At 41.5% G+C, this 13,175-nt stretch overlaps 1 protein-coding gene across 1 annotated transcript in view; it reads left to right on the forward strand.

The window, feature by feature from the left end:
• CDK7 (cyclin dependent kinase 7) overlaps positions 1-12,877 on the forward strand; it is a 28,762-nt gene extending 15,885 nt beyond the window's left edge. The window contains exons 7-12 of the mRNA XM_049768804.1: positions 3,215-3,333; positions 5,102-5,201; positions 7,046-7,132; positions 7,839-7,988; positions 11,917-12,064; positions 12,675-12,877. Of these exons, the coding sequence (XP_049624761.1) occupies positions 3,215-3,333; positions 5,102-5,201; positions 7,046-7,132; positions 7,839-7,988; positions 11,917-12,064; positions 12,675-12,703 (633 nt within the window). The 3' untranslated portion in view covers positions 12,704-12,877. The remainder of the gene's footprint in view (positions 1-3,214; positions 3,334-5,101; positions 5,202-7,045; positions 7,133-7,838; positions 7,989-11,916; positions 12,065-12,674) is intronic.
• Positions 12,878-13,175: the final 298 nt, after the last annotated feature.

Below are 13,175 nucleotides of genomic sequence, written 5' to 3' on the forward strand. Positions count from 1 at the left end.
GCTCAGGGGTTACCCTGGCTATGCGTTCAGAAAGCGCTCCTGGATTGGGGGACTATATAGGATGCAAGGGATCGGATCAAACCAAGGTCTGTCCTGAGTCAGCCACTTGCAAGGCAAATGCCCTACCACTGCTATCACTCTGGTACCTCTTTTAGTTTTTAATTAAAAATTTTTTTGTTTTTGTTTGTTTTGGGGCCATACTTGGTGGGGTTCAGGGCCTATTTCTGGCTCTGTGTTCAGGGATCACTCATGTCAGACTCAGGACCATATGTGATTCAAACTAGGAATTGAATTTTGATCAACTGTATTCAGCTGCATGCAATACAACTGCCCTCCCCACTGTATAATCTCTCTGGCCCAGTACCATTAATGTTTTGTTTTGTACATACGCAGTTACTGCACTGCCACTTCTACCACTCCTTTGGTTGCTGTGCTTGCACTCAAGTGCATAAGGTTGGCGCTCTCTAGTTGGGGCATACACAGTTATGGGATTATACCTTGGGTGGTGTTTACACAAATCTGACTGCATGTGACTGCAAATTTCTTTTTTTTTTTTTTTTTTTTTTTTTTGTGGTTTTTGGGTCACACCCGGCAGTGCTCAGGGGTTATTCCTGGCTCCAGGCTCAGAAATTGCTCCTGGCAGGCACAGGGGACCATATGGGGCGCCGGGATTCGAACCGATGACCTCCTGCATGAAAGGCAAACGCCTTACCTCCATGCTATCTCTCCGGCCCCAACTGCAAATTTCTTGTGGCACTGTGTATTGAAGAGTCATGTTCTCTCCTAGATTGATTGAGGCTTGAGCCCCAAAGAGCTCCCCAGAATGGGAAAGCGATTCCCATTCCCCTGGCCCCCAGGACAGGGAAGTAATTCTGGTAGTATCAATCCACAACAAATTATCCACACAGATAGGAGTGTCAAGGCTAGAAGGTCGGACATAGAATTCTTTGTCAGCCTGCCAGCAGCTCTAAACACCAAGAGCCCGCTAGCGAACTGCCAAAAGAACCCTGACTTCCCAACTCATACCCTTTTTATTCAGATCTGAACAGCATCTCCCCCCCCCCCACACACACACACCTGGCAGGTTATAGGTGGGAAAGCAGGCAGGGAAACAAATATCGAAGAGAAATATTATGAAAGCCTCTATATACTTAACATGTATCACAGAGCAGATCTGTCTGGTCATTCTCATTGCAGGTGATTGTGCTAGGTTATTTGAGCTTGTTATTTTGAACTTGCAGGGCAGCAAGTTCTAAGCCAATTATTCTTCAATGTCCCTATTTTTTGAACTTTAGAAATGAAATCCATGCAATCCTTAATTTTTTTCAATTGATGAAGTTGCTAAATCATTTGACTAGGATAATACATAGTTTTCGTGACCTGTAACTAATATATGATAGTGTCAAAATACATCCTTTGGTTTTAAGACCAATGCCCTTTGGTCAGAGACATAGTACAGTGGTTAAAGCACTTGTTTTAAATGTAGCTGGCCTTGATTAGAACACCACTTTTCACTGCATTTAGGACCCAGAACAAAATCAAGTGTGGGCCAAATCCCTCCTCCCAAGATAATTCTGAGAGATTTAGTACTGCAGATATGGCACTTCTCTTGCACATGCCTGATTCAGGTTTGGTCCGAGCACTGTGATCCCTGAATTCTGCCAGGATTAGATTCCCTGAACACAGCCAGGAATAAAACAGTTGATCTTATCTTGCTAAAGCATCAGAAGCTGTATTTCATTATCATATAGAATTTTAGAGGTTCTTAATATACTATTCTAGAGGTCTTTTAGAGTTATCTAATTTATTAAAACTTATTGTATGAGCCAGAGCGGTGGCGCAAGCGGTAGGGGTTTGCCATGCTCGTGCTAACCTAGGATGGACCACTTTTTGATCCCCCTGTGTCCGATATGGTCCCCCAAGCCAGGAGATATTTCTGAGTGCATAGCCAGGGGTAACCCTGAGCATCACCAGGTCTGGCCCAAAAGTCAAAAACAAACAAACAAAAAAAACACATTGCATTCTCACCCACTACCACCACACTGCCCATTCCAAAAATATAAAACTTTTTCAACTATTGCCTCTGGTTTAGAGAAATATTCTGGTATCTGCCAACATTACCTTCCAGTCATATAGCGTAAAAATTAGAGCACTACATTAATGGAGAGGAAGCAAGACACTACACTGGCTTTTGTGTTTTAGTATCAGTGGTCTGGGATCCCAGTTATAAAGTGGTAGAAGAGTGGGCTGGAGCGATAGTGCTGCTATTAGATTATTTGCCTTGCACAGAACTAATCTGAGTTTGATTTCCAGCATCCCATACGCTCCTTCATGCCTGCCAGAAGTAATTTCTGGGTGCAGAGTCTTAAGTAACTCTTGAGCACTGCCAGGTTGGGCCTCAGCCCCTTCCCCCTCCAAACAAACAAACAAACAAACAAACAAGCAAAAAAAAAAACCATGGTATAAAGATAAAAGACACTGGCCATTTAGGAGCAGGGACTTGGTAGGGGAAGGGGAGTGTGAGGAATGCTATGAAAGTTTGGGCCCACTTCAGCCAAACAAAAGATCATTATTGTTGTTGTTGTTTGTTTTGATTTTTGGGTCACATCCAGCAGCACTCGGGTTACTCCCAGCTCTCCTAGATGGCTTGGGGGTCATATGGGATGCTGGGATTCGAACCACTGACCTTCTGCATGCAAGGCAAATGCCCTACCTCCATGCTATTTCTCTGACCCCCCAAACAAAAGATCTTTATAAAAAATATTTATACAGGGGCCGGGAAGGTGGCGCTAGAGGTAAGGTGTCTGCCTTACAAGCGCTAGCGTAGGACGGACCGCGGTTCGATCCCCCGGCGTCCCATATGGTCTCCCCAAGCCAGGGGCGATTTCTGAGCTCATAGCCAGGAGTAACCCCTGAGCGTCAAACGTCAAACGCCAAAAACCAAAAAAAAAAAAAATATTTATACAAATACTCATAGTAACACTGTGAAGTAGGTGAATTGAAGCTCAGTGTAATTGGGTATCTTAAGGGGTCACCAAGTCTTACTTTGCATTAGTAATATTTACATCAGTTTAAAAAATAATGATGCTTATAAAAAATAATGATGCTTACTTTTGGATGTTACCTATTTATAGATTTAGAGCTAAGCCAACTGAATGTGTCATGTTAATCTCCCTCATCCTATTATAATCCTTTTTAAAAAATTGTGATACAGGATCTAAAGCCAAATAACCTGTTGCTAGATGAGAATGGAGTTCTAAAACTGGCAGATTTTGGCCTTGCAAAATCATTTGGGAGCCCCAATAGAGCTTATACACATCAGGTAGTGACCAGGTAAGAATCTCTATATAATTTTAATCTTTTATTATATAAAATATTATTCACAAATAAGCATATCTCTGAAATATTTTGGCAGGTTTCAAGAATTTTTTTTAATTAGACTGTTTATATTAATGTATATCTTTTTGGTGGGGGTCAAGAGGTCCTTACCCACGAGTTCATAACTGCTTGTGGTGATTTCTGAAAGTTCTTGGGTTACCATGTGGTTCTACGTATAGAATTGGGTCAGTTAGATGCGAAGCCAGGACCTGATATACATATCTTTTAAAAAGCTACAGCCCTGGTGTCAGAGCAGTTAGGGTACTTGCCTCACACACTCCTGACCTGGGTTTATTCCCTGGTATCCCATATAGTCCCTGGAGTGCAGAGCTAGGAGTAACACCTGAACATTTCCTGGTGTTCCAAAAAACAAACAAAAAAAGAACTTTAGCCTTTCCTTCAGATAGGATTGAATTAGTCTAGTTCTCAGACATTAACAAGTACCACTTAACATTTGGGAGTAATTTATAATTGTTTTTTTTTTTTTCAGTTTTGGATTTTTTTTTGTTTGTTTGTTTTTCAGGCCACACCCGTTGTTTGATGCTCAGGGGTTACTCTTGGCTAAGCGCTCAGAAATTTCTTGGTGGGGGGAGGGACGCCGGGGGATCAAACTGCGGTCCTTCCTTAGCTAGCACTTGCAAGGCAGACACCTTACCTCTAGCGACACCTCGCCGTCCCCTAGTTTTGGAATTTTATTAATTTTATTTTATCCAACTGATGGGTGGACGTGTATAAATTTTATTAGTTCTGATTCCATAGTTTTTTTATTTACTATGATAAAATTTCTCTAAAGAAAAGTATTGATATTTGGAGAGAGCTTGGGCCACTCTCAGCTGTGTTCAGGTCATACTTTTTCCCTTTGGTTTGTGGGCCACACCAGTGGCACTCAGGTTACTTCTGGCTCTGCGCTCAGAAATCACTCCTGGCAGGCTCTGATAACCATATGATATGGTGGAGATCAAACCCAGATCGGCCTTGTGCAAGACAAACACTCCTAACTCACTATGATATTTCTCAGGCCCCATCAGGTCATACTCTTAAATCTGTGTTCACTGATCACTTTTAGTATTACACAGGGGACTGTATATGGTACTTGATATTAACTGAACTCAGTTGCATGCTAGGCAAGCACCTTACCCTTACTTTACTGTAACCTGATAATCTGTAATTTTTCGAGTTATTATCACTCATACTTTTTTCCTTTGGTTTTGGGACCTCACCTGAGTGCTAAGGTATCATCCTGGTGGGTTAACTATGTAGTACAAGGGATCGAATCAGGGTAGGCTTTGTGTTAGGCGATCACTCTACCTGCTTTACTATCTCTCTAGCTCCAGAGCAAACTTTTCTTTGAGTTAAAAAAATAATTTAATCTGGGTTGTTGTGTTTCACTGAAGAGATTGTTTCTTTTTGGTTTGGGGCCACACCTGCCTTTTCTCAGGGCTTATCCCTGGTTCTGTGTTCAGGGATTGCTACAAGTAGGTTTTGGAGGCTTTTAAACCCAGGTTGACTATATGCAAGGCAAATACTCTGTCCACTGTACTATTTTTCTGACCCCTCATGGAAGAGTTTTATGTAAAAAGTGCCTTGGAGTTAAGAGGATGTAGCCAAGTATTAAAATATGCTGCCTTATGTATATGAATTCTGGGTTAAATTCTAAACCCTACCCCTCTTCCCTAGAGAAAAAGTTTAGTAATTCCATTCTAAAATAGTTTTTTTCTTTCAGGTGGTATCGGGCCCCTGAGCTATTATTTGGTGCCAGAATGTATGGTGTAGGTGTAGACATGTGGGCAGTTGGCTGTATATTAGCAGAATTGCTTCTGAGGGTAAGACTTGAATTGATGCACAAACATATCATTATGTATTTATTAATTTTTTATATATTATTTTAAAATTGAATCACCATGAGATAGTTACACAGTTGTTCATGATTGAATTTCAGTCATACAATGTACGAGCCCATCTCTTCACTAGTACACATTTCCCTCCACCAATGTCCTTAGTTTCTCTCCGGCCCACTCTCCAGCAAACCACCTTGCTGCCTTCTCCCTCTCACTCACTTTCTCTCTTACTCTTTCTTACTCTCTTTCTCACCTCTCTTCTCTCCCTCTCTCACACATGTGCGCACTTTTGCTCTTGCTTTTTCACTTTGAGACACTGTTTTGAAATACTGTTATTGGGGCTGGAGAGATAACATGGCGGTAAGGCATTTGCCTTCATGCAGAAGGACGGTGATTCGAATCTGGCATCTCATGTGGTCCCCTGAGCCTACCAGAAGTGATTTCTGAGCATAGAGCCAGGAGTACCCCTGAGCGCTGCGGGTGTAACCCAAAAACCAAAAAAAATAAAAATAAAAATAAAATACTGAAGGGGTATCATGCATATCACTTTTATCTCCTTTCAGCAGCCAGTTCTTGTCCAGAGTGATCATTCCCAATTTTTGTTGTCATAGTGGTCCCTTCTCTGTCCTAACTGCATTCCCCTGCTATTTGTGGCAAGCTTTCTGTCATGGACTGCTGCTCCTGGCCTTCATTTCTGTCGTCTTTATTATTACCATACTATATTTTTTTTATATCCCATAAGTGAGTGTAATCATTCTATGTCTATCCCTACCCCACTGACTCATTTCATTCAGCATAATACTCTCCATATTTACCCATGTATAAGAAAATTTTATGACTTAATTTTTCCTAACAGCTGCATAGTATTCCATTGTGTACATGTATAGTTTCTTAAGGGGGGGCACACCCAGTGACGCTTAGGGGTTACTCCTGGCTATGCGCTCAGAAATTGCTCCTGGCATATGGGATGTCAGGGATTGATCCCAGGTCCATCCTGGATCAACTGCATACAAGGCAAACGCCCTGCTGCTGTGCTATTGCTCTGTATCCACTTGCACGGTTTCTTTATCCACTCATCTATTCTAGGACACTATGGTTGTTTCCAGATTTTGACTGTTCTTACTAGTTCTGCAATGAACATAGGCATGCGGAACTTTTTTGTGTTTGGGGATCTTTAGTTTATATTACCAGGAGCAGTAATACTAGTCATATGGCAGTTCAGTTTCTAGTTTCTTTGAGAAATATATATATATATATATATTGTTGTTGTTGTTGTTTTTTAAAGACCAGTCCAGTTGACATTCCCACCAGTAGCAAATGAGAGTCCCTTTCTCTCCACATCCATACTGCAGAGGGTTCTCAAAGGAAGTTATGGGCCTGCATGCTAAACAGGACACTGGAGAAGCACAATCCTTATAGAGTATCAGGCTTAATTTGTTAAACAAATAAAATGAGCAGTTGTGTTAATTTGGTTAAGATCTAGGGGCCGGGAAGGTGGCACTAGAGGTAAGGTGTCTGCCTTTCAAGTGCTAGCCAAGGAAGGACCGCGGTTCGATCCCCCGGCGTCCCATATAGTCCCCCCCAAGCCAGGGGCAATTTCTGAGTGCATAGCCAGGAGTAACCCCTGAGCATCAAACGGCTGTGGCCCAAAAACCAAAAAAAAAAAAAGAAAGAAGATCTAATCTACCTTTGTATACTCCTGAGTGCATCTTATTTTGTTAGCTTTCCTTTATATTATTTTATAACATTATAGTTTTATTACCTTATAGTTTATAGTAGTATTTGAATAAGTGGTATAACAGGACATCTCGAAAATTTGTCTCTCTTAGGTTCCTTTTTTGCCTGGAGACTCAGATCTTGATCAACTTACAAGAATATTTGAAACACTGGGCACACCAACAGAAGAACAGTGGCCTGTAAGCTTTCATACATTTTTTTTCTTCGAAATTTAGTTTGTTTTTATAAAATTACTTAGTTGTCATATACTCTGTGTAGAGCAACCACACGAAAGTTGCTTAAAGAAATGCATGTCTTTTTTTGTCTTAATTTATTAGTTACTTTTTTTTTTTTTTTTTTTTTGGTTTTTGGGTCACACCCTGCAGTGTTCAGGGGTTACTCCTGGCTCTATGCTCAGAAATTGCTCCTGGCAGGCATAGGGGACCATATGGATGCCGGGATTCGAACCACCATCCTTCAACGTCTAAGGCAAACGACCTACCGCTGTGCCATCTCTCCGGCCCCTATTTTTGATTTTAGTATGTTTATTTTTTTATTTTTATTTTTTTTTTTTCGGTTTTGGCCCACACCCGGCGGTGCTCAGGGGTTACTCCTGGCTGTCTGCTCAGAAATAGCTCCTGGCAGGCACGGGGGACCATATGGGACACCGGAATTCGAACCAACCACCTTTGGTCCTGGATCGGCTGCTTGCAAGGCAAACGCCGCTGTGCTATCTCTCCGGGCCCTAGTATGTTTATTTTATATCCTGAACTGACTGCTCCCTAATTCTAGGAGGTTTAAAATTGGTTACTTGGGATTTTCTGTATAGATCATATTTTTCTGTGTTTGCTTTCTGTGTGCTTTTTCAATCTTTTACTTATTTTAATTATAAAAATAATTTTCCAGGACATGTGTAGTCTTCCAGATTTCGTGACATTTAAAAGTTTCCCTGGAATCCCATTGCAGCACATCTTCATTGCAGCAGGAGATGACTTACTGGACCTAATACAAGGCTTATTCTTATTTAATCCATGTACTCGAATTACTGCTACACAGGTATTTCATCATATTTTCTTTAGTTCAGAGGGGCTGGGATTGCTCCCAAGCAGTTCTCAGGCAATTCAGGTTCCACTGTCAGGAACATCTCAGCAGCATGGCAAGGGGGTGACAAGAATGTAGGCAATGCAGTACCAGGTATAGAACCTGCAGTTTGCAAATACCAAAGATATAGACTCCAGGCCCTTCTGCTATCTCCTTGCTTAAGGATAATATTAAATGTAGCATGAATTAAAAAATAGAATTTCGGGCCCAGAGAGGTAGCACAGTGGTGTTTGCCTTGCAAGCAGCCGATCCAGGACCAAAGGTGGTTGGTTCGAATCCCGGTGTCCCATATGGTCCCCCGTGCCTGCCAGGAGCTATTTCTGAGCACACAGCCATGAGTAACCCCTGAGCACTGCCGGGTGTGGCCCAAAAACCAAAAAAAAAAAAATAATAAAATTTCATAGCAATTATAACATAATTTCTAAATATTGGGAAGATATATTTTTGCCTTATTCTGACAAATAACATCATTCCTCCCAAAGATATACTCATATTATTCAGATTACATTATAGACAACTACAGTAGATTTATACTTGTTTTTGAAAATGTAAATATAGGGGCCAGAGCAATAGTGCAGCAGTAGGGTGTTTGCCTTTCATGCAGCTAATCCAGGATGGACCTCGGTTTAATTCCCAGCATTCCATATGGTCCCCCAAGCCAGGAGCGCTTTCTGAGCTCATAGCCAGGAGTAACCCCTGAGCATCACCGGGTATGGCCCCCCCCCAAAAAAAAAAAGAAAAAAAGAAAAAGAAAGAAAATGTAAATATATATTTCATAGTTGACTTATAAGTAGGTTAAATTAAAGGAAAACAAACAAGGTTTTTGTGTTTATTAAGATATTGGAGATAGGGGCCTGAGAGATAGCACAGCAGTAGGGCATTTGCCTTGCATGCAGCTGACCTGGCACGAACCTGAGTTCAATTCCCTGCATACCATATGGTCCCCCAAGCCTTCCAGGAGTGATTTCTGAGCACAGAGCCAGGAGTAACCCCTGAATGCCACTGGGTGTGGCCCAAAAACAAAAAACTAACAAACAAAAAATATTGGAGGTATGACTGAAGGCATAGTACTATGGGTAGGGCACTTGCCTTGCACATGTCTGACCCAGGTTTAATTCCCAGCACCCCATATCATCTTCTGAATTGAGCACTGCCAGGTGTGAGTCCTTAGTGCAGAACCAGTGCATTGCCGATGTGGCCCAACAGTAACAAAAAATAAAGGTAATTGGAGGCTAGAGAACAAGTAAAAGTATTTCCTTTTCACATGACTGATCCATTTTCAATATCTGATACCACATATGATTCCACTAACCTTAGCCAGAGCAATCCCTGAACACAGAGCCAGGAGCATTTCTGATGGGGCCTAACCCTCTGACTCATCTACCCACCAAAAAGGAAACTCACTAAAATGAAAGAAAGATCACAAGTCTTTATATCTAACAATGTGGTTTTTTGTTGGTTTTTCGTTTTGTTTATTATATTTTCAGTTTTTGGCCCACACCTGGCAGTGCTCAGGGGTTACTCCTGGCTCCTGACAGGCTTGGGGGACCATTTGGGATGCCGGGAATTGAACTCAGGTCCGTCCTGGGTCGGCTGCATGCAAGGCAAATGCCCTACCACTGTGCTAATTCTCCGGCCCCATGTTTTTTGTTTTTAAGTACAATAATACAAGAATAAAGACTGGATCATCCATAAGGAATTAGTTGAATTATTATGACTTGAATAGTACCATGGTGCAAATAAATTTTGAACTTGTTAATTTTTTTTGTTTTTGTTTTTGTTTTGTCTTTGGGTCACACCCAGTGGTGCTTGGGGGTTACTCCTGGTTCTGCACTCAGAAATCAGTCCTGGCAGGCCCGGGGCACCATGTGGGATTCCGGGAATCGAACCCTGGTCCATCCCAGGTTGTCCATGTAAAGCGCAAATGCCCTACCACTGTGCTATCGCTCTGGCCCCTGATAGATTATTTTAGAATAAAACTTTCTGGGGCCGTAGAGATAGCACAGCAGTAGGGCATTTGCCTTGGGCGAACCCAGGACCGACAGTGGTTCAAATCCCACCATCCCACATGGTCCCCCGTGCCTACCAGGAGCAATTTCTGAGTGCAGAGCCAGGAGTAACCTCTGAGCGCCACCAGGTATGGCCCAAAAACCAAACCAAAAAATGAAAGAATAAAACTTTCTATTGAAATTTTAGTCTAAAATAAAGTACCAAATTATAGTAGAATATTATACTGGTAGCAAATAGAAATAATCTTTGACAAACCTTTTTTTTTTTGGTTTGGTTTGGTTTGGTTTGGTTTTTTGGGCCACACCCATTTGATGCTCAGGGGTTACTCCTGGCTAAGCGCTCAGAAATTGCCCCTGGCTTGGGGGGACCAAATAGGATGTCAGGGGATGGAACTGAGGTCCTTCCTTGGCTAGCGCTTGCAAGGCTGACACCTTACCTCTAGCGCCACCTCGCTGGGCCCCGACAAACCTTTTTCTAAGTAAAGCATGAAATTGTGGAGAATTGTTGAAATTTAAATCATTGTTTTCACTTTATTGTACCTTTACAAAAGTTTCCTTAAAAGTAATGTTGATGGGCTGGAGAAATAACACAGAATGGTAAAGTTGCTTGCCTTGAATGAAGCCAATCCTGATTTGATCCCCAGTCCTTCATATGTTCCCTGAGCCTTGCCAGAAGTAATCCCAGAGCATAGAGCCCTTAGCACTATTGGCTGTGACTCCAGGACTACCCCTCCTCAAAGTATATGCTTTGAAATTTGAACATATGTAGATATGGAATGAATATAAATTGTGAGTTTCTTAGTTGTTTTTCTTTAGGATTTTTTTGTTTTGATAAGGCCTTCCTTGGTGTGCTCAGGGGACCAAGCAGTGTAGGCAGTGAATCTAGGCCCGCAAAGCATGTGTTCTAGTTCATTCAGCCGTTTCTAGCTTTCTCATACCTGCATCTGGCAGTGCTCAGGGAGTGTCCATACAGCTTAGTACTAAAGCAACAGTGCAGTGCCAGGAATTGAACCCAGGTCCCTTGAATGCAAAGTATGTTCTCCGGCCCTTTAGGATATATACCCGTTTCTAGGCTTTCAGATAGAATAAATTAAAAAAATTCAAAGATAGCTTGTTCTCTTTACATGAAAGAAATCGTCAGTTTTGGCTACTACATATTTATTTTTGATAGTTTTGTGTCTTTTTTTTTTTTGGGGGGGGGGGTTTTGGGTTTTTGGGCCACACCCGGTAACGCTCAGGGGTTACTCCTGGCTATGTGCTCAGAAGTTGCTCCTGGCTTGGGGGACCATATGGGACACCGGGGGATCGAACTGCGGGTCCGTCCAAGGCTAGCGCAGGCAAGGCAGGCACCTTACCTTTAGCGCCACCGCCTGGCCCCATATACTTTTGTGTCTTAATAGTTGAACTTTTGTTTTGAGTATAGGAGTATTCACCTTGTTTCTGTTTTTATTTTGGGGTCAGTGTTGAGGATGGCTTCCAGCCCAGTAATGCTGCAGGACATATAGTACTGGGAATCACTCAGCAAATTAACAACCTTTATACTATTTCTTTGGGCCTTTGTTTATTTTAACTTTTGAGCCACAGTTGGCAGTACTCAGGGTCTACACTGGCTCTGTACTTAGGGCTCACATGTGAAATACTGGAAGATCATACGCAATATGCATTACTGGAATTCAAGCCAGTGTTGCAGCTGCATACTAGGCTAGTGCCTTTGCCTTTGCACCTTCTCTCTGGCACTCACATAGCATTCTTATGCTTCCAACAGTTTTGAAGGTTAGCTTTTCTTAAACATAGTTCATATATTCATTTAGAATCTCTCCTTCTCCTTCCCCTTCCCCTCTCCTTCTCCCTCTCCCTTTTCTTCCTTTTAAAAGGCTTTGCAAACTAAGTATTTCAGTAATCGGCCAGGCCCAACCCCTGGAAGTCAGTTGCCAAGACCCAACTGTCCAGTGGAAGCATTGAAGGAGCAATCTAACCCTGCTGTGGCAACGAAGAGGAAGAGAACAGAGGCCTCGGAACAAGGTAAAACTATTGTTTGTAAGAAATGAAATTAGGTCTGAAAATTAAATGCCTAATTCATAGCTAGTGTCTGAAGGACAACTAAAAAAATGTCCATTATGGGCCATTTATTTTCTTATGAATGTAAATTACAGAAAGTGAATTAGAATGTAGTATTTTAGCCACATTTGTTTCCATAGGTCACAATATTGGGTACTTGAATATATCTGAGTCCTGAGAAATTATGTGTAGACTACATTTTAAATTCCTACTGTTACACCTTATGGTTCATGTGTAATGTCTAATGATTTAATTAAACATTTAATCATGTATAATGAGTGCTAATAAAAAAATAAAGCAAGGAGCTGGAGTGATAGTACAGTGGGTAGGGCCCTTGCCTTGATTGCGGCCTACCCGGGTTTGATCCCCCGTATCCTATCTCCCCTGAGACTGCCAAGAGTGATTCCTGAATGCAGAGCCAGGAGTTTATCCCTGAGCACTGCTGGGTGTGGCCCCAAATAAAAAAAATAATAATAAAGCAAGTAAAATATATATAGTTGGAGTGTAGCGTTGGCTGGCTTAAATTTCCATAAGATTACCTATGAATAACCTTGCTTTTTTTCTTTCCCTCTAGGAGTATTACCCAAAAAGTTAATTTTTTAGTAACAGAATACACTGGACAGTATTTTACTACTGAAGAAAAAAGTCCAAAAGGCAAATAATGGGAAAATAGTAAACATTAAATAAATGCTGTGGAAGCAATCTGTAAATATTCTGCACATGTAAAATATGTAAAACTGAATTATTTTTATTAAATGTATTTTAAAATACAAATAATTCTGACTTTTGTTTGTGGGGGAGGTTTTGGGTCACACCCAGCAGCGCTGTTACTCCTGACTCTACGCTCAGAAATCGCTCCTGTCAGGCTCGGGGGATCATATGGGATGGCGGGATTTGAACCACCATCCTTCTGCATGCAAGGTAAACACCCTACCTCCATTCTATCTCTGGCCCTAATTCTGACTTTTTGATTGGAGTTTAGAAGTATAGAATTGTAGGTGCATTAAGGAAATTAATATAGTGCTCACTTCAGCAGCACATATACTAAAAAATAGGAAACTAATAAAAATAATTA

This window comes from Suncus etruscus, chromosome 2 (assembly GCF_024139225.1).
Source record: "Suncus etruscus isolate mSunEtr1 chromosome 2, mSunEtr1.pri.cur, whole genome shotgun sequence".
Taxonomy (NCBI): Eukaryota; Metazoa; Chordata; class Mammalia; order Eulipotyphla; family Soricidae; genus Suncus; species Suncus etruscus.